Here is a 21,967-nt window from a genome sequence, read left to right on the forward strand (position 1 = left end):
TTTTAATCACCTTAGCTGTGTGTCCACATTCTGAACTGCTTTTGGATGAAGCTGTAAGGGCTTGAGGGGGATTAAGTAGTAGATTTTGGGATGAAAAAAATAAATTGCTAACTCTAAATAAAGATGTATTCCCTTTTGGAGAGGAGTTGGCTGAACAGCTAACTTGATCAGCTGTAGTGCAGAACAGACAGCAGGTAAAATACAGCAGATTTTTCATAAAAACTGTTTTAGTAGCAGGTTTGTTAATATCTCTGGCAAAACTTAGAACACTTTTGCAGTTCTTCATGTTGTGGAATTAAATGGGATTAAAAAAAAATAAAATCACAGAATCATCTAGGTTGGAAAGGACCTTGAAGATCATCTAGTCCAACTGTTAACCTAGCATTGGCAGTTTCCAACTACACCATCTTTGTCTTGTATAATTACAGAAGGACAGATAATGAAATAATTTGTAGAAAGGGTGGTTTGACAAACCTGGTGGATGTTTTCTATTCCACCAGAGCTATTTTTTTATGTTCATAGAAAAACTACAGCACTTTGCTGTTCATGTTTTTGGGACAGGAAGAAGATGCAAAGAGTGAAGGATGCACCAACAAATCAGACGAAATCATGGAGGGCTGCGGATCAGATAACGCTCTTGAGAACATCACCTGTGTGAGAGAGTCATCCGTTACTCACATGGAGGAGAGCTCAGCTTTAAACAGCGAGGGGGAGTCAAAAAGGGATACAGCCAAAATGATTCTGGGGGAGCCATCAGGTGGAGAGGGAGTAGAAAAAAGTAATGTGGAAACCGCCTCAAAGGGGCCCTTAGGGAACGAAAACACTTCAAATATCAGCAGCAGTTCAACTTCAAGTGACATAATCTCTGGAACGCCGCAGCCCACAAGCCGACGGCAGTCTTTTATTACTTTGGAGAAATTTGGTAGCTCAGGGACCAGACCCGGTAGCCTTTCAGCATTAAACAGCTCGTCTGAGATGTCTGGAAGTGCTTCTGTGGCAGCTAAACTGGAAAGTACGAATGGGTGCAGGACTAGTGCTAAACCAGAAAAATCTGGAGAAGAAAATAAAAAGGCTTTAAAATCTGAGTCTGACCAAATATTTACTGCGATACGAAGGCTGACTCGCAGGCAGACTAAACTGGAACAGCAAGGAAAGAACAAGGTCATTAGGTCAGAACAAGAGAAAAGCACCCAAGAGTCTTCTGCTTCCAACAGCATGGAAAATATTTCTGAACTATCTTCTACAGTAGACTGCATCGAACATGTTCTCCTTGCTCAGTCCCAAGCTCTCCTTTCTACAGAAGTAGAAATTAAAAAAATAGAAGATACCCTAGCAGAAATAGAAAGGGCCCACGCATTAGATACGGATTCTAAAGAGAATACACCCCCAGAGACAACAGTGTCATCTGACCAGGTAACAGAAGAGGATAGCCAGGTTTCACATGTGTCTCCTAATCAAAAAGTACTAAGACGTTCTTCAAGGCGACGGTCAGAAACTGTAGAAAGTACAGCAAGTAGTCAAGATAAGGAAGACAACCACCAAAAGAAAGACAGACGTAAAGACGATGAAAAATCTGGGCAGAAGAAGGTGCCACAGACTAAAGATGGATCCCAAAAGCAGGAAGCAGTTTCTGGGAAAGCTACAGAAAATGCAAATAAGAAAGAAAGCAGTCACCCTGAGAGACCTGCTGCAGAGGACTCAAGCTCAAAGGAGTCTCCTGCTTCAAGGGCCCTTGATGAGGAAGCGAACAGAAGAGCTAGGAGGTCAGAAGATAACTTGAGGACTGACACAGAGGGTCAGGACTGTAGCTCGAGTACAGTCAGTCAGAAGAAGATTGAACGCCCACGGTACCACACCAGAAGAGCTTCGCAGGGATTGCTTTCCAGCATTGAAAACTCAGAGGCTGATGGCTCTGAGACCAAGGAGGAAGGCCCAAGGAAGAAAAAATATGCAAAATTGAAAAATAGAAGTGATTCTCTTGAAGGTAAATTGAAAGATCCACAGCCAGGAAGCCGCAGCCATGAGGTGTCTTCCCAAGGAAACGAAATGAAGAATCTGTTGGAAACAAATAAAGGGGAACTGAGCTGTGAAGTCAGCACAGATGCTGCACAGATGGCTGAACCGTGTGACCTGGAAAACCAAGTAGCTCCTACAGATGTGAGCAAAGCTGTGGGGTCTGTCAGCACGGAGAACTCGCCTGCTGCACGGAACATGGATGTGGAACAAAACAAGAGCAGTGCCCTGATGGAATCCTCCAGCAACCTGTCTGCATCTGATCAAAATTTGAAAGCAGCAGAGGAGAATAAACTCCTTGAGAAGGAAACACACCTAGAAGACTCTTGTTCAGCTGTTCTGCCTGAATATGTACCAGGAGCAAATGCTTCAGGTGGTGATCTTTCCTCTTTGCAAATACCCGAGTGTCAGCACAAAAGAAGCAAAAGGCTGAAAAAACTAAGGAACTCTGATTGCTGTTGTAAAAAGCCCAAGCAGCAAGCGATGTCGTTTACTGAATCAAAAACTGTGAATGCCTATGAAGCGAACAAGCCCCAAACCACCCCAGTTCAACTATCTGTAAATCCATCAGAGGTGTCCAGTAATGCAAACTTTGATGAGAGCTTGTCCATGGCGCCCTGTGCAATGAGCACTCCGCTGCATCCTTCTAAGGAACCCCGTGCATCAAACTCGGAGAGCGAGGGAAGGTCTGAGAATAACCTGCCAGGCAGGAGTGTTGGCATGGAGGAGGATCTGGAGAATATGGAGTGTAGGGCAGGTGACACTGCAGACTGCGTAGTGGGAGGAAAAGAAGAACCTGCTGATCAGAATGACCGAACCGAACAGTCTGAGCGTGTTTTGATTGACCCTGGTGAGACCTGGCTGGCTGAAGGGCAGCGGAGCGAAGAGCCAGCAGCTACAGAAAAGGAAGAAGTGGGTCAGAACGGCCAGCTGGAGGAGAGGCCTGAGGCACTGATGGTTAGAAAACCTGAGAAAAACCAGATGAATGAGCTAGAAAGCAATCAGGACAATAAAGACGCTGAGAACGCTGTAGGAGAAACTTCTATTATTCAAGATAGAGAGAAGGAGGAATTGGTGGACACTGAAGTGACAGTGCCTGAAAATGTGGCCTTAGACAAAGAAGATGCAGTAGAAAACAGCAGTGTGGATTCACCTCAGAAGCTGGAAAATCATGATTCTTTAGCGTTAGTTAATGGAAGCCCTAATGGTATGCAGGTACGCTGCATGTGGTCTCCTTCAGCTTCACCATCCACTAGTATTTTAAAGAGAGGTGTAAAAAGGACACAAGAGGATGATTCCCTGTCGCCAGCTAATAAGGTATTGCCATGTGATTCGTGATGTGATCCTCACAGTTCATTCAGTTCATAACGGCTATGGAATGGTGCCTGTAGCGTAATAATACGTGGAATTGCTGACTGTAGCATAAGATCATTTACAGTGAAAAATAAAGTTTTACAGATTTTTCTTTTTTGGAATGTGCAAGCACTGACAGGTTGGCATTTTCGGGGCTTGGGGTGGGGAGTTTTCTTTTTGAAACAGAGCACCAGAGCCTAATCTGCTTCCCTGGGTGGCAGTGCAACAAATGTTGCTGCAAAACCACTGCCTACGTCGTCAGGGTTTTGCCCACTGGATTTTGAGTAACTTTTTACAAAATGCATCCAGTGTGTCCTTTAGCAATAAGGAAGTCATGGTTTCTGTCCGTGGGTGAAATGTCATCTGTGTCATTCACGAACTTTAATGGCTTTATTGCAAACTGAGCTGTTTTGTCTCCTCAGACGGACTCCACCAGAGTGTGGTGGTTTGAGTTTGTGCTATAAAAACTCCTTCTCTCAAAACAGATTCGTCGAGTCTCTTTTGCAAATCCAATTTATCAAGAAGGACTGGCAGATGACATAGATAGGAGAAGCCCTGTCATTAGATCCCATTCTTCTTCACCATCTTCCCGAAGTCTTAAAATTTTATCTAATATCCAGGCTAAGGTAAATTCCGTTACGTGTGTTCTGTATGTCGTCAGTGCTTGCATGTCTCATGTACCGTGGGTAATGTTCCATTAGTGCATGTTCATAGTCACTTGTGAAGGAGCAGAGAATCCCTCAGTGTAAGAAGGAGTTGTAACTGGTTTAGCCTGACTCGTTCTGTTACTTTCTGAAGGCAAATGCACTCTGAGATCTAGGTAGCTAGAATCTTACAATTAACTAAATTCCTGTGATCCTGAGAGATATTTTTTTCCTCTTTTTCTATCCAGCATATTACCACTCCAACCAAAGGATTTCTGTCCCCAGGATCTCGTAACCCTAAATTTAAGAGCTCAAAGAAGTGTTTAGTAAGAAGTGCTTTGGTTCATGTATCTCTATTTTTTTCTTGTATTCAGTTGTGTAATAGTTAATTTAATAATTTTTCTGTATTATTCAAGATTACAGAAATGGCAAAGGAGTCAATGACTTGCCCTACAGAATGTGTGTATCCTGCCTTGGTTGGCTGCAAAGCACCAGTCGATGTCATTTTACCTCAGATTACATCAAACATATGGTAAGTGGAGTGTTGCTTTTGAAGATGGACATTTTAATAGAAACTGAATTCTTACTGAACTGAATTCTTCCTGAATCCAAATTTTCTGATGCAAAATGTGATGACTTTGAGACATCTTTTGCCAAATTTTTTTAAAAGGAGGGAGATTGGTTTGGTGGGGGAGAGACTTTATTCTAGAATTATTCAAGTTGGGTTTTTTAAAGACTGTGAAAAGCTTTCACCTGGCATCACAGGGAACTTTATGTGGCAGAGCAGACTGATCTCAGTGGTCTGTGACGAAGCAGGTGGCGCTTTCTGTGTATAGAAGGCGAAGTGAGATTTTCGAAAAAACAATCTACATTTCAAATGTACGAAGGCCAGGTGCTCAGCTAGTTTGGTTTTCGATCTGAGTTTTGGTGACTTGGCACAACAAACCATAGATGTGCAGTGGGAGCTGCTCAGAACGGCCTTTTCTGGTGCGCTTGGCTCCGTTTCTTTCCACTGACATTATGTATGAGTGGGCTTCAGAATGCTGTTCTCTGGTGGCTATAGGATAAACTGCAAAAAGGTGCGTTTCTGCAGAGAGAATGTCACTTCCATTTTGGTCTTTCCTTCGCTTACGTGCATGTGATTCGGCATTCGTGTAATATTTCCTTCTGCTCCACCGTGCCAGGCAGAAAGGACACGATTCCCAGCGTAATAAACCATTTTTCTTTCTTCCCCTGCTGCAGCGCCAGAGGCTTGGGGCAGCTCATTCGAGCAAAGAACATCAAGACAGTGGGTGATCTGAGTACTCTGACAGCATCAGAAATCAAAACTCTTCCCATCCGCTCTCCAAAAGTTTCCAATGTTAAAAAAGCTCTTAAGGGATATCATGAACAGCAGGTAAAGTTCGATTTTGGTACCCAAAAAGCCATCATTAGCCTAATGAACTGCTCACATCCATTACAAGTAATAATAGGGTTTTTCCCCCCGTTAGAAATAGCACTTTAAAATGTGATTGCTGCCTGTCAAAGTCACATGGGAATTGAAGGAATGGATGACTTGGTTACTGTGTTATTCAAGGGAATAATGATTGTACTTATTATGAGGTTAAAATGTGTCCTACCCTGTAATCTTTTTTTTTTTTTCTCCCTCTGAAAACACATCGCTTGTTCTCTCCAAATAAATCTTCAGGTAAAATCTCGAGGATTTGAGGAAATAGCGGTGCTTGAAGACGCAGAGAAATCTGTAAATAACGTAGAGGATAAAGCTCTTCCTGTAGATGAAGAAAAACTTGCAACAGGTACCTACTGCCAGCTTTTTGCTTAGGATTTGGATGTTCCTGCTGTATTGCTGCTTTCCTCCTCTCGTAAGGGGATCACTTGATCTTTTTGTGTGTTAATAGCCAATATTAGCACATTAGATAGGTGATTTGAGTTAGCCACTTTATGAAGCCCTGTAGCAACAGCTTTTTAAAACTTGTTACATATTTGGAGGGAGAGATGCTGGTTTCCCTAAACAAGGTAGCATAAGCACGCAAAGAACAAATTAGAGCCCTGCCTAAGTGCTTAATTTTCTGAGTCTTAACCCGGGTACATCTCCTGTGCTGTTGAATTCGTGGTAACTGCTGTCGTTCTGGGTGTGCACAGAAACAAGGTGAAGTGGAGATTTGCCCTGAGGGGGTGGGATAGGAGGGGCATGATTCCCTGGATACCCGATTTTTATGGGAATTCTGTGCATTTGAGGAGTTTGGCCTGATAGCTCCAACAGAGGAATCGCGTTTGTTCTCCCTACGAGATACTTGAAGCATTTGGTTTACTGGGGAACAAAGAACTCGGGAGTAACCTCTCAGCTGTCCAGTTTAAAAGTTGGACTTTGGGGTAGCATGTCTCAAAGAACACTGGCAGTATCTGAATTTGATGGAATACCTTCATTTCTGTCCTTAGTTTTATTGTACAATATAATGAAAGTCACCATAAAGAAGGGTAGCGTGGAGTTCTGAGGGCTGCCTTTGTCAGCAGCTCTCACTGTGTGTGGAACAAATGCTGTGTAGACTGATCAAATGATGTCACTTTGTACAAAAGAAGCTACAACACAATTCTAGATTTAAATCCAAAGGCCTGGACTGCCCTGCCCTATGTTCCTTCCGTTTCAGATTTGATTGAACCAGTTGTCCTGAGCACAAATGACCAGCCTGCAGCAGATCTTCTGAGCCAGATCGACACCCTTGCTGCTCAGCTGACCACTGAAGATCTTCACGGCTACTCAGGAAGCCAACTTTTTGAGATGCAAGAAAAACTTGTTGGCATGACAAACTGTATCATGAAAAACCTGCAGTCCCGCTGGAAATCGCCACCCCATGAAAGTTCTGATTAGTTGCTTATCATTTCCGAGTAAGGAGGATTTTGTTTTTTTCCCAAAAACCTGCTTTTCTTACTGGTGAATTATTCCTTAAACTGTGCATTTTGTACTATAGAAGATTTTTTTAACACCTATATGAACAAAATGTATTTTGGTTTGTTTTTTTTCCTCGGGTTTTTTATTTTTTGTTCTGATTTGTGGGATTGCTTACTCCCTGTTAGAGGTATTTGTATCGTATTGCTATGCATATTTCTTTCAGGCAGTGAAAGAAAACTTGATAAAGTTGTGCAATAGCAAAGACTGTGAAACCAAACCAACAGAGTACTTTAAATTATATTTTCAAATCCGAAGTGTTCTTAGTGCTGCAAGCTCTTACTATTTGGTGAGAGATGGATCTCGCAGCTCTGCTCAGCTGCTGCCCCTGTTTGTTTCCTTTAACGTGGCTGACACTGGCTCTTCCCACACTGTTTTTGACTGAGATAAGCTGAGCTTAATTCCTTGCAACAGTCCAGGAGCCTGATATTTGACAACTGGGTGACATCTATTTTTGCATGTATTTTTCTAAGAATCACACTAAGAAGCTGATAATGAAATGTACTCTTAAGGGTGAAAGACTTTGCAGAACTTCTCAGGCTTTTTCCCATGTTCTTTGTTTGCAGCAGTTCTGTGGAGAAGACTTTTTTCCCTTGGGGAAACGAATGGGTGTGCCAGGAGCTCGTTGTATATTATGTACAGACTTATCATGGCAAATGTTGGTTAATAATTTATGACTTTAATTGCATGGAATGCATTGCTGCTTCTCAGACCTTCAGAGAGAGTTCTTGGGTTTTACTCTGGAAATGGAATATGTATATATTGTACTGTAGCTACCAAAAGGGATGTTTATTGAAAGGAATTGCTGCAGGTCCTTTTAGAAGTTACATGTGAGCAAATAAAACAGCAAATAGTTCCCAAACTTGTTGATGTCCTTGTCTGGTGGTTTGGTTGGTTTTATTTCCCCACCCCCCAACATTGCTTTGGATTCACAAGGTTGGGAAGGACCTTGGAAGGTCATTGCTGCTGCCTGAGGGAGGAGCAGATCCTCAGGGACAGGGTTGTATCTTGGCAGCAAGACAAATATTCTTTGCCCTGTTCATGCATCTTGTCAAGAAAACAAACATGACAAAGAGGTGTCTGAGAGCTGTAATGTGAGTTGTCTGTGGATTTTCTTGCTTTCTTGAAAATGTTATTTTGGTTCTGATTCTGCCTGCTTAGGCTTGTTCAACTGTTGTACCCAGGGACCTGTACAGATAAGGATGTTCCTAAAGCAGCAAAAGGGTGTTAATGTCTTTAACACCCTTCAGTAGGAATCCTGAACCCTGTTGTTACCATGATGTGCTGTGAATTCCTTTTGAATCTCCTTGGAATGAAATTCCCTTTGAGTCAATGTTGCAATGCCTACTGTTACCTGCTTTTTAATCTTTGTAGTCTCTCTTGGACACAGTGTACAGTGATTTCTTATTTCCTTCCTTCTTGGAGACTGGCTGGTACCTGATGCTTCAGCAGATGAAGCAGATAACCACCCTGTCAAGGTAAGAAATAATTTGTCCAGCCCCTCTCTTTGACTTCATTGTGGCTGTTGCATCCTCCATCACCTTCTGGGTTCTTTCCCTTTCTCAGAGTTTTTCTGAACAAAACGGGTTTGTTGTGAGTGAATCCTGCTCCTCAGCACAAGTGACTACACCAAACATACTGCAGAAACATCAGCTTTATTTAGTCACTAATTTACAAGTAATAACAGCTTTTGACCCCAGAACAGTTGCATGAAAAACACCTGCGTAAGAGCTTAACAAACAGGAAAGGTGTTTGGGTTGGTTGGGATTCCACCCCCCCAGCTAAATATTGGTTTATGATACTAAGCTTAAATGTTGCATATATAGAAAATAAGTGAGCACATTCAAACATTTTAGAATAGTCCAGAAAAATACTCGTTTTTAGGAGAGAATGCATAAAGTAATAGTTGGTAGTCTTAAGTCCATGTATAGAATTTCAGAGATAGGGAACTGGATTGCAGTTCCAGCACAGTTAAATGTTGTGATGGTCTGTGATGGTGAAATGTTTGAAAGTCCAGGCAATGTTTAAAAAAATGGTTTGGTTTTTTTTTGACATGGGAAGAAATACTGTTCTAATGAGCAGGGCCTAGTAGTGTGTTTGCAGGTGGTTTTCAAAAATATTATGAAAGGATGTTTCAAGAGTATTTTGCTCTGCAGTTACTTTTTTTGTTTTTCACCTCGTGGTTCCTAAGGCACTATCAGCATGGAAGACAATAAGGCACTTCAGAAAAAGCGTTACAAACCCTTTTCTCAGGCGGAGTCCGGGCCATGCGGATACGCCTTTGGGAACGGCGGGGTTTGGCTTAGACAGCTTCTACGTAGTTGGCTGGCAGCATGCCCGTCTTGCCGGTCCTCTGGACGGTGCCGAACATCCAGCCTTCATCAATGGCTTGTACGTTCACAATCGTGTCCCCATCTTTGAAGGAAACCTCATCAGCATCAGCTGCCATGTAGTCATACATGGCCTGGTAGGTCTTCTGTTGGTTTTAAGAAAGGAAGGGGGAGTGAAAAACAAGAGACAGGTTTAGAGCCCTGCAGTGGCAGCCACAGCTGCTGCTGAGAATCGGGATGTAAGAGGAGGCTCAGGGCAAGCCATGTTTTAACTCATTTCAGTGTTCTAAAAGTACAGCTGATAGTAGGATCAGCTGGTCTTTCCGGTTGCCTCTTTTCAGATCACAAAATGTTTCTTCTCATTACCCAAGTACCTTCATTACCTGAGTACCATGGCTGGAGCTGGAGTGTTAGTGATGCCGAAGCTGAAGAAGATGGTGTCAGTGTGTACTGGAGCAGTTATCAGCCCCAGGTAGCTCCAGCTGTAACATTAAGGTGCTGCCTCCCAGCAGCTCTTGGGGGGAGGCAAAGCTATACCCCTTGTCATGCAGCTACTCTAAGACTTAATCTCAGGAGTAGGAAAAAGTGTTAATTTAAAGTTTTGAAGAACAGGGGCAGGTCTGTTCCCTTTCTGTGGAGTTGTTACACCCTCACATGGTTTGTACCACAGCCTCAACCCTGGTGTGACACGGTCTGGAGCACGACAGAGCGTGTACCATCAGCAATTAAATGAACTCCTGCAGTGAGCTTGGGACTGTGTCTCAAAACACACATGACCAGTGGTACTTACCCCAGCAGTAGAGGGGTGAGAAGGAACTGATGACACCGTTGTTTGCTGGGTGGCAACTGATGATGACCGTTGTTGGGGTAACTCGATGGTTTTAACGTGTTTGTAGCCCACTACAAGAGGAAAATATGTTTTGTATTGTTTATTGCAGACTTGGCAATAGGATTAGAGTTGCTCTGAATAATAAAGATCATAGGAGAGGTTAAATCTGCCACTGAAATACAACTTCACAGCTGTTGGTTACGTCCATAACTCCACCTTTTGCAGGGGTACTTGTGTGCTTTTTCCTGGCAAAAGGAAGTGCTGCCCTGCCAGCTACTCTGCATCCCCTCTGTCCTCACGGGTGAGTAAAGGGCACTGTTGGTCTGCTCCTACCTGTTGCGGTGGTGGTAAAGCAGCCCCCGTTGCTGTAGTAGGACAGATGTTGCTCCACGCCGTCCGAGGGCTCGGATTTCTCATCGCCGCCACTGAGGCTCAAGGCGCTGGCAGAGCGGGAGTGCTCCCGGCTGCGGCGCTGGGCTTGGACTGCAAGGAGAAAGGCCCTGCCTTTGTTAGGAGACATAGATAGGTATGTACACACACATTACTCTGTCTATACACACACATCCTTACATCTGGGTCCCGTACATACTCTAAAAACACCCAAAGCTCTCTACCCTTGTTACCAAACCCACAGGAGTTGTGTGCTTCTAGGAGTAGAAAAGCAGAATTAGTTACTGTATTTTACAGACTATGGGGAAAAGCATGTGAATTAATCACAGTCTTATTTTTAAGGTTACACCAGGGTATTTGGCAGTGCTTTTAAAAAGTATTCACTGTGCTGAAGGTCTGCTCAAACAGGCACAGTTATGATGACCCTGTTATCTTTACTATTCAGAATATTTCTTTCTCCACCCTCCTCCCCTTTAGCGTTAGCTACTTCCAAAACTTTTATTCCAATGATCCCATGCTTTCCTTCAGCTGACACAACCTCAGCCATGCCCCAGACTCTTTTCTATCAGGACACATCTGTTCTCAAACAATTTGCAGGAAAGGAGGTTTTTTTTTTTAAAAAAAATGTAATTTGAGGAACAGTATTTTTAAAGTTATTTAAAAATGAAGCATGTGTTACAGTCATCTGTGGATCGTGTAAGCAATCCTCTTCAGGCCTGTGTTAGATCAACATTAACAATAAAATTAATATTTTTTGAGAAATAAGAGAAATCCAGGTACATTATGGAGGTAGCACGAATACAGTTAAACTGGTGAGGAGGAGCTTTAGGCAATTTCTCTGTGTAACTTGTGTCTGTGCATAGGCAGAGCATGAAGCTGTACACTTGTCAGTCTGAGGGGATTTGCACGCCTATAAAACCGATTTTGCACAAACAGCAGAGACTGTGGAACAAACCTGAGATCATGTGTAAGCTTCTGGACTGGATGTTGTCTTCTGCTGGGTCGTAGTCAAAGACTGAGCCCGCGTTAGTGCGCCACACCCGCAGGCCTGTAAGAGAAACGGCATTTTCTGAGGACAAGCTGTAGCTCAAGCAACTTTTTGTTTTTTAGAGAGCTTAAGCAGCATGTGTCTGTCCTGAATAGGGTAAAAGTGTGTCAGAAAAGTGTGTTCATAAACTTGTGTTTCTCAAATCTATAGCACAGATTAAGCTTTTTTTTTTTTTTTTTTAAATCTACATCAAGTGAGCTAAGGTATTTCTCTAGTATCGTAGAGATGAGTAAGATAAATGTAAATCTAGCACTAAAGTTGGGCAGAATGGGCCAGGCAGGCCACTGATGATTTACAGCTGCTCTAAGAGAATATTTTTAAAATGGACTTTGATAAAAACACCATCTCCAAGTACTATTTGAATTGATAGGGCTGAGCTTAACTGAACCATCCGGGTCAGCTTGTGCTTTGTGGAAGTTGTGATAAAGTTTCTGCTTACCCGTGAGAGTCTCCTGATCCTGGTCCACACGCTTCCGCTCCATTTCTACTACCCGCCTCTGGATGCCCCGATAGCTGATGTCACTGAAGTCCTGTGTGTTCTTCTTCACGCGTTCCGTAATGGGGTCGGTGACTACAGGGGTGAAACTACCTTTGCTTTTCTCAAAATCTTCATGGTATTTCACCTGCAATTTAAAATGAAACGTCTGTTCCATGTAGTTTAGGGCACCTAATCCCATTTAAGAAATTTGGGTAACCCAACTTCTGTCTACATTGTCCTTGAGCTGCCAACCCCAGAATGTCTCTGGAACAAGGGTTATGTTTTTATTTAAATCACTTGCCAAGTTAAAAATACATCTATAACAGCGCTTACTGTAGAGATGTGTTTCTGGGTCTCTCGCACACGCCGCATTTCAGGTGTATCCAGGACATACGCAGCTTTGCCTTGTACTTGTTTCCGGAAACTATCTGAATAAAGAACCTGCCAGGTGGGGAAAAAGGAAATGAGCGCAGGGCACAAAACTATTTCTGCATCATGAGGAATGAGCTGCACTGCAGCAACCTGGGAAAGAAGGGAGGGGAGGGAAAAAAGAGCAGCAGGAGCTGTCTTGGTGAATAAGATCAGAATGCAAAGCAAAATTCTTAATTATGGAGACAAGGACAGCTCTGGACTTGATCCGAAACGTTTCTTTTCTTAACTAAAAGAGCCTTATATTTTTAACCTTGTAACAACAGACATAACACAGTAATAATGTTCTAGGTAATATTTTCAGATTTTTGACATGCATCTCACTGATGTCAGCAAAGTTACCAGTGTGAAACAGACAACGTAACTAGACCTGTATTTTTCATTGAAATACTACACTTTTTGCTGGGTTTGTAGGGTTTACTTTTTGAGAGGTGACAGTTGCATCATGCATCTGTAAACACTTGCAGATAAGGCACTGCTGGATTTATTGAGCAAAACATGGCAACATTCAAGACCAGGTTGGACAGGGCTTTGGGCAACCTGGGCTAGTGGAAGGTGTCCCTGCCCAGGGCAGGGGGGTGGCACTGGATGGGCTTTGAGGGCACTTCCCACCCAAACCAGTCTATGGTTCTATGATCTGTTATGTATATAAACATTTACAAGATGGGGTGTGTCAGGATTTACCTCTGGAGTAACAGGTTAGTGAAGAAGAGCCTGAGGAAGCCCATTTCCAGATTTGTGATGTTTACATAGAATGTCAGAAATTTAATACAAAATATACTGTTACTGAAGAACAAATAGTTTATATGTTATACAGTATAAGATCTGTAAAACCAGAAGATGTTTGCAAGAGACCTTAAGAATCACAGAATCATCAAGGTTGGAAAAGCCCTTGAAGATCCTCCAGTCCAACCATGAACCTCACACTGACCATTCTCAACTCCACCAGATCCCTCAGCGCTGGGTCAACCCGACTCTTCAACCCCTCCAGGGATGGGGACTCCCCCCCTGCCCTGGGCAGCCCATTCCAACGCCCAACAACCCCTTCTGCAAAGAAATACTTCCTAAGAGCCAGTCTGACCCTGCCCTGGCGCAGCTTGAGGCCATTCCCTCTTGTCCTGGCACTTGTTCCTTGGGTCAAGAGACTCATCCCCCCTCTCTGCACCCTCCTGTCAGGGAGTTGTAGAGGGCCATGAGGTCTCCCCTCAGCCTCCTCTTCTCCAGACTAAACCCCCCCAGTTCCCTCAGCCGCTCCCCATCAGACCTGTGCTCCAGACCCTGCACCAGCTCTGTTGCCCTTCTCTGGACATGTTCAAAGGCAACACATGTTATCTGAAACTCAACTGTTTAAAAAAACCCAACAAACTAAAGCAGTTAATCATACAAAAGGAAATAGTTGCAGCAGAAAGTAAAAAGCAAGTATTCAGGGATTTGATTTTAGTACGGTTACTTCATACTTCCAAACTAGGTAGCTACCATCTGCACAGGGATTGAAATGTTACTTTTTAATGTATTTTCATTTACTGGCTGAACAGAACATACCGAGCTGATGTTTTCTTGATTGCGTTTAGCCCTCTCCATCTCTGGAGTCATCGGTGTTGGAGTTCCCTTTGCCAGGTGTTCCTTGTACAAAACCTGGTGGACAAGAAGGTGGCCACAAATCAGACTGGAATAGTTCATGGCTCAGTCTGTAAGTGGTGTTATTGTTTAAGCATACTCATCACTGCAGGGGTAGAAAAGATCTTGGGAAATCAAGCATCTAAAAAGTTACTTGCTAGAGCAAAAGGTAAAAAAAAAAATCAAAGGGGAAAATAGGCAAAACCAAGGAAAACAGAGAATAAGGCTAAATTAGAAGTGGAGTTTTTGCTTAGAATGGTTATTTTTAATAGAAGGTGATTGTTTTTCTTCTTTCAGTACCGAGCTAATGTGTTCTTGGCTGCGTTTGACTCTCTCCATCTCTGGAGTGACCGGTGTGGGGGTTGCCTTCCCTAAGCCTTCTTTGTATACAACCTACAGATCACAAAGTAACTCAAAGTCACAAATGTACAACTTAAAAACTGTAATGTTACTGGGTTTAGCGTAAACACCATCCATTATGAAAGAAAAAAAGGTCAGAGGAAAAATAGTATTAAAAAGTTAATTGACAAAAAAAATATCTTTAAAGTACTATAATTTTAAGAGATTACTAAGTTTGAGGGAAAAAAATTAGAGGGTTAAATAAAACCAGACAGACTTAAGTAAGTTATTAAAAAAAAAAAAAAAGTGCTCTATCATATCCCCTTTACTTCTTCCAGACAATACCGAGCTAATGTGTTCTTGATTGCGTTTGACTCTCTCCATCTCTGGAGTGATTGGTGTGGGGGTTGCTCGCCCCAAGTTTTCTTTGTACAACACCTGTGGGATACAGAAGATGTATCCGGTATCTTAAAAACTCCCCCAGAATCGAAAGGATTTGAACACAGATTATTAACTTTGTTATCAAGTTTCAAAAAAAGTCATGACTGATTATAATATGCAGCACTGCACAAAAGCCAAACATCTACTGCTGTAAGAAAGGGTAAGAAAAACAAACTGTGAAAGAAAAGCTTGTTATTTTTCTGGTTAACAACAAAGGGCTCTATCCAGCTACAACGGTGACGATGGCTCCATAGGCTCAGGGAAGGTGTCTGCGGCCTAGAGAACTACTTAAGAAATGTTTTATCTGCATTCGAAGCAATTTGTGACCTTTTTGAGAGGGAGGAGGGAGTTGTTTTGCCACACTGACACTGGGCAGCCAGATCAAGAAGGGTGTCGAGGATGGGTGTCTGGTGTCACTGCACCATTACACCTACACATCAACCCAGTCCATGAGGCCACCCCAAAGCTGTCACCGATACGGCACCCGGCCCAGGAACAGTCTCCTTCCTTTGTGTCGGTTTAAGGCATCCAAAGTCATTTGTCACAGCAATACAATCTCACATGGGTCAGAGAGGTGGGATTTTTCAGGGGGGGAGGTGGTTGGGCTTCTTGTTTGTTTGTTTTTTGCTAAAGTCAAGTACCCCGAAAAGGCAATGAAAGCTTAAACACTAAACCTAGAGAGAGAAACCTGAATACTTTCACCAAAGGACGCCAAGTTCTTAATATTGTCTGGATAGAGCCCACAGGTACACAGACTGACTTGTAGAAAAGGCCTATATTTATGGATCAGATTGTTAACACTAAAGTAACTTTATTTTAGAAGAGCGATTAATTTGCAGAAACAAATATATCTATTCTTTAAAATTAAAATCAACTTTCAGTAGGGAGTTAGAATGTTACTTTTTTAAGATATAAGCACAAAGGAAAAAAGAAATATATCTGTTTTAAGGTACCGAGCTAATGATTTCTTGATTGCGTTTGACTCTCTCCATCTCTGGAGTGATAGGTGTTGGGGTCACTTTCCCCACATTTTCTTTGTACAAAACCTACAGGATACAAAGGAGTATCCAAATGTCATTAAAAAGGCACCACCAACAAAAAAAAGAAAAGAAACAAAACCAAACCAGCGTACAATATAGCTTTGGAATCATTACACTTAGAAAGGGTTAGATGTGGGGCTCAGCACTGTTCCCAGAAGCAGCAACGGGAGCTTTGCCATTAATCTACTAGGATGCAGAAGTGAACCCTGTATGGGATCAACTCCGCATGAAAGCACACTTGTAGTAAGAAAGGGTTAAAAAAAATTGCAGAGAAACAATATCCATCCAAAAAAGGTCCAACCTGGTTCTAGTAAAATCCTGCATCAGGCAGTGTTAAATAGAAGATACTCGGATTTGGTTGTAAGCACAGAAGGGGGGAGATTCAGTTTATAAAGTTAGGAAGCACAGATTACTGAACTGCTACAAGTATGTTTGTTAACCACTTCATTCAGATCTTTAGAAACTGATTTCCTGTTAAAAATACCGAGCTAATGATTTCTTGATTGCGTTTGACTCTTTCCATCTCAGGAGTGACAGGTGTTGGGGTGGCTTTCCCTATGTTCTCTTTATACAACACCTATGAGACATAAGAAAGGAGCCAAAGAAAGCAACAATGAATAAAAAGCTAGCTGTAAACAAACTTAAAGCCTAAGGCATTTTTTTCTTGTGCTTATTTTCTCAGGGCCTAGGTAATATATTTTTAAAGAAGGTACTTAGCAATGTTTTACTAGAGGAGGGTTTGGCATACCGGCTTTTTAAATACAGGATTACTTGAAATAAATAGTGTAAGTAAGCACTACATAAACTAGACCACAACAATACCGTATGGGGGGGCTGAGTATGTTATGAATATGTAAATTATAATTAAAAAAAAAAAGAATGTCAGCATTGCAGAGAAAACGAGTGGAATTTGTTAAGTGGTTTTAGGATTAGAATAGGGCATTAAAATCACTTAAAAACCAATAAAAACTGTAAGAAGTTAAAGCCACCACTGTACACCACAGTAAGACATGAGCAAGAAGTAATCACTTAGGTAAGACGCTTCAGATCCGGGGTCAGCATTATTGTGGAACAAGTGTTACATCGTCCATTTATTAAAACTGTTAAAAAGTTCTTTTAAATAGAGTTAAAGGGAACTTTTTTTTCTTAGCAAAGTACCGAGCTACAGATTTCTTGATTGCGTTTGACCCTCTCCATCTCTGGAGTGATAGGAGTGGGGGTTCCAGTCCCCACGCTCTCTTTGTACAACACCTGTGTAGTGACAAGAAGCAGCCAAAAAACATAATCACAACTCCATAATAATTACATCCAACATGAAGTCAAATATTTGAGTCTGCTGGAGCTCAGTCTGCTCTGATGTGCCCTAAAAACTACCCCTGGAAGACTGGATTGCACCCGTGAGGGTCTGAGGACAACGAGGTCTCTGGTTTTATCTTGGCATGTGCAACAAATCCAACACAGAAGCCTCTTAGGTTAAATACATTTTCATGGTGAAGGAGAGCTTTTGGACTACCACTGAAGCTTGATAGAAAGTCAGACCCTCCCTCTTCCATGATAACAGTGTTAAAACAGGAAACCAATAGGATTTAAAAAAAAAACCAAAACAACCCACACGTAAAAGAAAAAGGAAGTTGGAACAGGGAGCAAAATGGTTAAAAATACTTAGAATAATGTAAATAATTACATATTTGAAGAAGTGTTAGGTCAGTAACATTGGAAAATATAGTATAGTGAAGAAGAAAGGATGTTTTTATAAGTTGATTACATGGAAGTAAGGAGTGGAATTGTTCATTTTTAATAAAGGTTAAAAAGTTCTGTTTAAGTGGAGTTAAGGGGAATACTTCTCCTCCTCCACCAAATACCGAGCTAATGTGTTCTTGATTGCGTTTGACTCTTTCAACCTCAGGAGTGACAGGTATTGGGGTTCCTGTCCCCAGATCCTCTTTGTACAACACCTGTGGGGTAACACGGCTATATTAAAAAAAAAAAAAAAAAGAAAAAAAGAACAAGCAAACAACAGTAACACGCAGCTTGCTGAGAAAACAGATTGCATGTTTTTCAAAGTTGCTCTGAGCCAAAGCTTGGAATAAAGGAGAAAAATTTAAATGTTCCTCAAAACTATACAGCTAAACACCTATACTCTGCAATACCTTCTGGCAGAAAGCTGGAATACCTTCTCTATTGGCTTCTCAGGAGCTATACAGAAAAACTGTGAGCAACAGTAGACTGTTAAAGACTTCCTAAAGGCAGAAAGTATCAAATACAACACAGAAGGACAAAGAAATCAATTCTGTTTCATTTACCCATTCCATAAACATCACAGCAGGTTACACCAGCACATATTAGAGCGCTGTTACACTGAGGCCATAGCCACAGTTTTTTATCAGGCAATAAATAGTTTAGTTCTAATATATAAAGTAAGTAAAATCATGGAAAATAAAACACCACACAAAACAAAACAAAGGGTTGTTGTGACTAGGAAAAGGAAAACAGGGTGTTTTGTAAGAGGAAAAAAAAAAAAAAAGAGATAGACTCAAAAGAAAGGTGGAATTAAAAGTTATTATTAAGACGATGTAATAAAAAAAGAACAAGAATGATGTAAGTAACAGTCATGGAGAAAAAAATTTCAAAGGGACCAGGATATTATTTTTTGTGTAAGTTGATTATAGGGGAACAAGAATAATTTTTTGCGAGTTAAAAGTATTTTAAAATAGATTAAAAGGGAATTTTCAGCTTTTCAAATTAAAAAATACCGAGCTAATGTGTTCTTGATTGCGTTTGACTCTTTCAATCTCAGGAGTGACAGGTGTTGGGATCCCTGTCCCCAGATCCTCTTTGTACAACACCTGTGGGGTAACACGGCTATATTAAAAAAAGAAAAGAACGAGCAAACAACAGTAACACTCTGTTTGCTGGGAAAACACGCAGAACACGAGAGGTGTTTTTCTGAGATGTCCTGGATAAACACAGGGATTAAAAAATATCCATAAAAAGACAACACTAGTTCAAAACTCTGAAGACAGAGTTAAACACCAATACACCAGTACGACTTCTACCAGAAAGCTAGAACACCTCCCCATTTGCTTAAGTGATTCTCCAGGTGGACATTTAAAACTGGTGAGTGGAACATTAAAGTCTTAGATAAAGCCTAGTGAAGTCTACTATTGCCTTTTCACCAGCAGTGAGGTCAACCTTTCCCTGACCGTATGCAAGTCATTGGAGGACCAGGTCTTAACGTGCCTTCCTAGAAGTTTTCTGTATAGACACACCTCAAGGATGACTCCTCCATTCCCTGAGTGAAACGCCACTTATTGCCCAGAGTTCACCATCGAAGACTCAAGTCTGCTCCTTACAGGAAGGACACAGAACCACGGTCACAATAAAGGCCTATGTGTGACAGTGGTACCTGAGAAGTTGTAATTACTACTAGTGCTCTCCCAGCTTACGTGACAGCCTTCCTCAGCCTGAGAAACATCCTACACCACTAATTTTTCTACCCCGCATACCAGTGCTACCAACATATCTAGAGTGGTTTACACCAGCTGGAGATGTGGGCCCCTGTCTCTGTGCAACCATACTGAAGACTTCCTAAAGGAAGGAGGCATCAAATACAATGCAGAGGAATAAAGAAATCAATTGTTTCATTTACCCATTCCATAAACATCACAGCAGGTTACACCGGCATGTGTCAGAGCACTGTTATACTGAGGTCATAGCCACAGATTTGTATCAGGCAAAAAACAGTTTAGTTTTTATATGGGGTAAAACCAGGAAAAAAACAACCACCAAGGATCGAAGTGATTAACAAAAGGAAAGGCAGGTATTAAAGAAGAAGAAAATACGTTCAGAGTCAAAAGAAAGACGTAAACACAGAATCTATAAGGTACCATTAGTAAGATGATCTAATCAAAACAAAGTAAGTACCAATTACGGAGGAAAAAATGTCAAAACACTGGGAAGAGGATATTCTTTTTTGTGTAAATTGATTACAGGGAAATACAAGAATAATTTTTTGGTGTTAAAATTATTTTAAAACAGATTAAAAGGGAAATTGCTGCTTTTCAAATTAAAAAAAATACCGAGCTAAAGTTTTCTTGATTGCGTTTGACTCTTTCAATCTCAGGAGTGACAGGTGTTGGGGTCCCTGTCCCCAGATTCTCTTTGTACAACACCTGTGGGGTAACACGGCTATATTAAAAAAAGAAAAAGGAACAAGCAAACAACAGTAACACTCTGTTTGCTGGGAGAACACACAGAACATGAGAGGTGTTTTTCTGAGATGTCCTGGAATAACACAGAGATTAAGAAATATCCATAAAAAGACAACACTAGTTCAAAACTCTGAAGACAGAGTTAAACACCAATACACCAGTACGACTTCTACCAGAAAGCTAGAACACCTCCCCATTTGCTTAAGTGATTCTCCAGGTGGACATTTAAAACTGGTGAGTGGAACATTAAAGTCTTAGATAAAGCCTAGTGAAGTCTACTATTGCCTTTTCACCAGCAGTGAGGTCAACCTTTCCCTGACCGTATGCAAGTCATTGGAGGACCAGGTCTTAACGTGCCTTCCTAGAAGTTTTCTGTATAGACACACCTCAAGGATGACTCCTCCATTCCCTGAGTGAAACGCCACTTATTGCCCAGAGTTCACCATCGAAGACTCAAGTCTGCTCCTTACAGGAAGGACACAGAACCACGGTCACAATAAAGGCCTATGTGTGACAGTGGTATCTGAGAAGTTGTAATTACTACTAGTGCTCTCCCAGCTTATGTGACAGCCTTCCTCAGCCTGAGAAACATCCTACACCACTAATTTTTCTACCCCGCATACCAGTGCTACCAACATATCTAGAGTGGTTTACACCAGCTGGAGATGTGGGCCCCTGTCTCTGTGCAACCATACTGAAGACTTCCTAAAGGAAGGAGGCATCAAATACAATGCAGAGGAATAAAGAAATCAATTGTTTCATTTACCCATTCCATAAACATCACAGCAGGTTACACCGGCATGTGTCAGAGCACTGTTATACTGAGGTCATAGCCACAGATTTGTATCAGGCAAAAAACAGTTTAGTTTTTATATGGGGTAAAACCAGGAAAAAAACAACCACCAAGGATCGAAGTGATTAACAAAAGGAAAGGCAGGTATTAAAGAAGAAGAAAATACATTCAGTGTCAAAAGAAAGAGGTAAACACAGAATCTATAAGGTACCATTAGTAAGATGATCTAATCAAAACAAAGTAAGTACCAATTACGGAGGAAAAAATGTCAAAACACTGGGAAGAGGATATTCTTTTTTGTGTAAATTGATTACAGGGAAATACAAGAGTATTTAGGGATATACAAGAGTATTTTTTTGGTGTTAAAATTATTTTAAAATAGATTAAAAGGGAATTTTCAGCTTTTCAAATTAAAAAATACCGAGCTAATGTGTTCTTGATTGCGTTTGACTCTTTCAATCTCAGGAGTGACAGGTGTTGGGGTCCCTGTCCCCAGATCCTCTTTGTACAACACCTGTGGGGTAACACGGCTATATTAAAAAAAGAAAAAGGAACAAGCAAACAACAGTAACACTCTGTTTGCTGGGAAAACGCGCAGAACACGAGAGGTGTTTTTCTGAGATGTCCTGGATAAACACAGGGATTAAAAAATATCCATAAAAAGACAACACTAGTTCAAAACTCTGAAGACAGAGTTAAACACCAATACACCAGTACGACTTCTACCAGAAAGCTAGAACACCTCCCCATTTGCTTAAGTGATTCTCCAGGTGGACATTTAAAACTGGTGAGTGGAACATTAAAGTCTTAGATAAAGTCTAGTGAAGTCTACTATTGCCTTTTCACCAGCAGTGAGGTCAACCTTTCCCTGACCGTATGCAAGTCATTGGAGGACCAGGTCTTAATGTGCCTTCCTAGAAGTTTTCTGTATAGACACACCTCAAGGATGACTCCTCCATTCCCTGAGTGAAACGCCACTTATTGCCCAGAGTTCACCATCGAAGACTCAAGTCTGCTCCTTACAGGAAGGACACAGAACCACGGTCACAATAAAGGCCTATGTGT

General features: G+C 41.6%; 2 protein-coding genes across 6 annotated transcripts in view; one reads left to right on the plus strand and one right to left on the minus strand.

The window, feature by feature from the left end:
- RIF1 (replication timing regulatory factor 1) overlaps positions 1 to 7,819 on the plus strand; it is a 37,185-nt gene extending 29,366 nt beyond the window's left edge. For 4 of the 5 annotated variants that reach the window (XM_074873847.1, XM_074873849.1, XM_074873851.1 and 1 more), the window contains 7 exons: positions 562 to 3,330; positions 3,852 to 3,992; positions 4,259 to 4,336; positions 4,427 to 4,542; positions 5,253 to 5,406; positions 5,698 to 5,806; positions 6,659 to 7,819. In XM_074873847.1, the coding sequence (XP_074729948.1) occupies positions 562 to 3,330; positions 3,852 to 3,992; positions 4,259 to 4,336; positions 4,427 to 4,542; positions 5,253 to 5,406; positions 5,698 to 5,806; positions 6,659 to 6,879 (3,588 nt within the window). In that variant the 3' untranslated portion in view covers positions 6,880 to 7,819. The remainder of the gene's footprint in view (positions 1 to 561; positions 3,331 to 3,851; positions 3,993 to 4,258; positions 4,337 to 4,426; positions 4,543 to 5,252; positions 5,407 to 5,697; positions 5,807 to 6,658) is intronic. The other variant, XM_074873848.1, reaches the window with a different exon arrangement.
- Positions 7,820 to 8,593: 774 nt separating this feature from the next.
- NEB (nebulin) overlaps positions 8,594 to 21,967 on the minus strand; it is a 156,091-nt gene continuing 142,717 nt past the window's right edge. The window contains exons 148-160 of the mRNA XM_074873845.1: positions 21,324 to 21,416; positions 19,978 to 20,070; positions 17,761 to 17,853; positions 16,383 to 16,475; positions 15,812 to 15,904; positions 14,763 to 14,855; positions 14,004 to 14,096; positions 12,366 to 12,473; positions 11,994 to 12,177; positions 11,462 to 11,554; positions 10,450 to 10,599; positions 10,078 to 10,187; positions 8,594 to 9,433 (exon numbers count right to left, since the gene is read on the minus strand). Of these exons, the coding sequence (XP_074729946.1) occupies positions 9,260 to 9,433; positions 10,078 to 10,187; positions 10,450 to 10,599; positions 11,462 to 11,554; positions 11,994 to 12,177; positions 12,366 to 12,473; positions 14,004 to 14,096; positions 14,763 to 14,855; positions 15,812 to 15,904; positions 16,383 to 16,475; positions 17,761 to 17,853; positions 19,978 to 20,070; positions 21,324 to 21,416 (1,470 nt within the window). The 3' untranslated portion in view covers positions 8,594 to 9,259. The remainder of the gene's footprint in view (positions 9,434 to 10,077; positions 10,188 to 10,449; positions 10,600 to 11,461; positions 11,555 to 11,993; positions 12,178 to 12,365; positions 12,474 to 14,003; positions 14,097 to 14,762; positions 14,856 to 15,811; positions 15,905 to 16,382; positions 16,476 to 17,760; positions 17,854 to 19,977; positions 20,071 to 21,323; positions 21,417 to 21,967) is intronic.

This window comes from Strix uralensis, chromosome 6, assembly GCF_047716275.1.
Source record: "Strix uralensis isolate ZFMK-TIS-50842 chromosome 6, bStrUra1, whole genome shotgun sequence".
NCBI lineage: Eukaryota > Metazoa > Chordata > Aves > Strigiformes > Strigidae > Strix > Strix uralensis.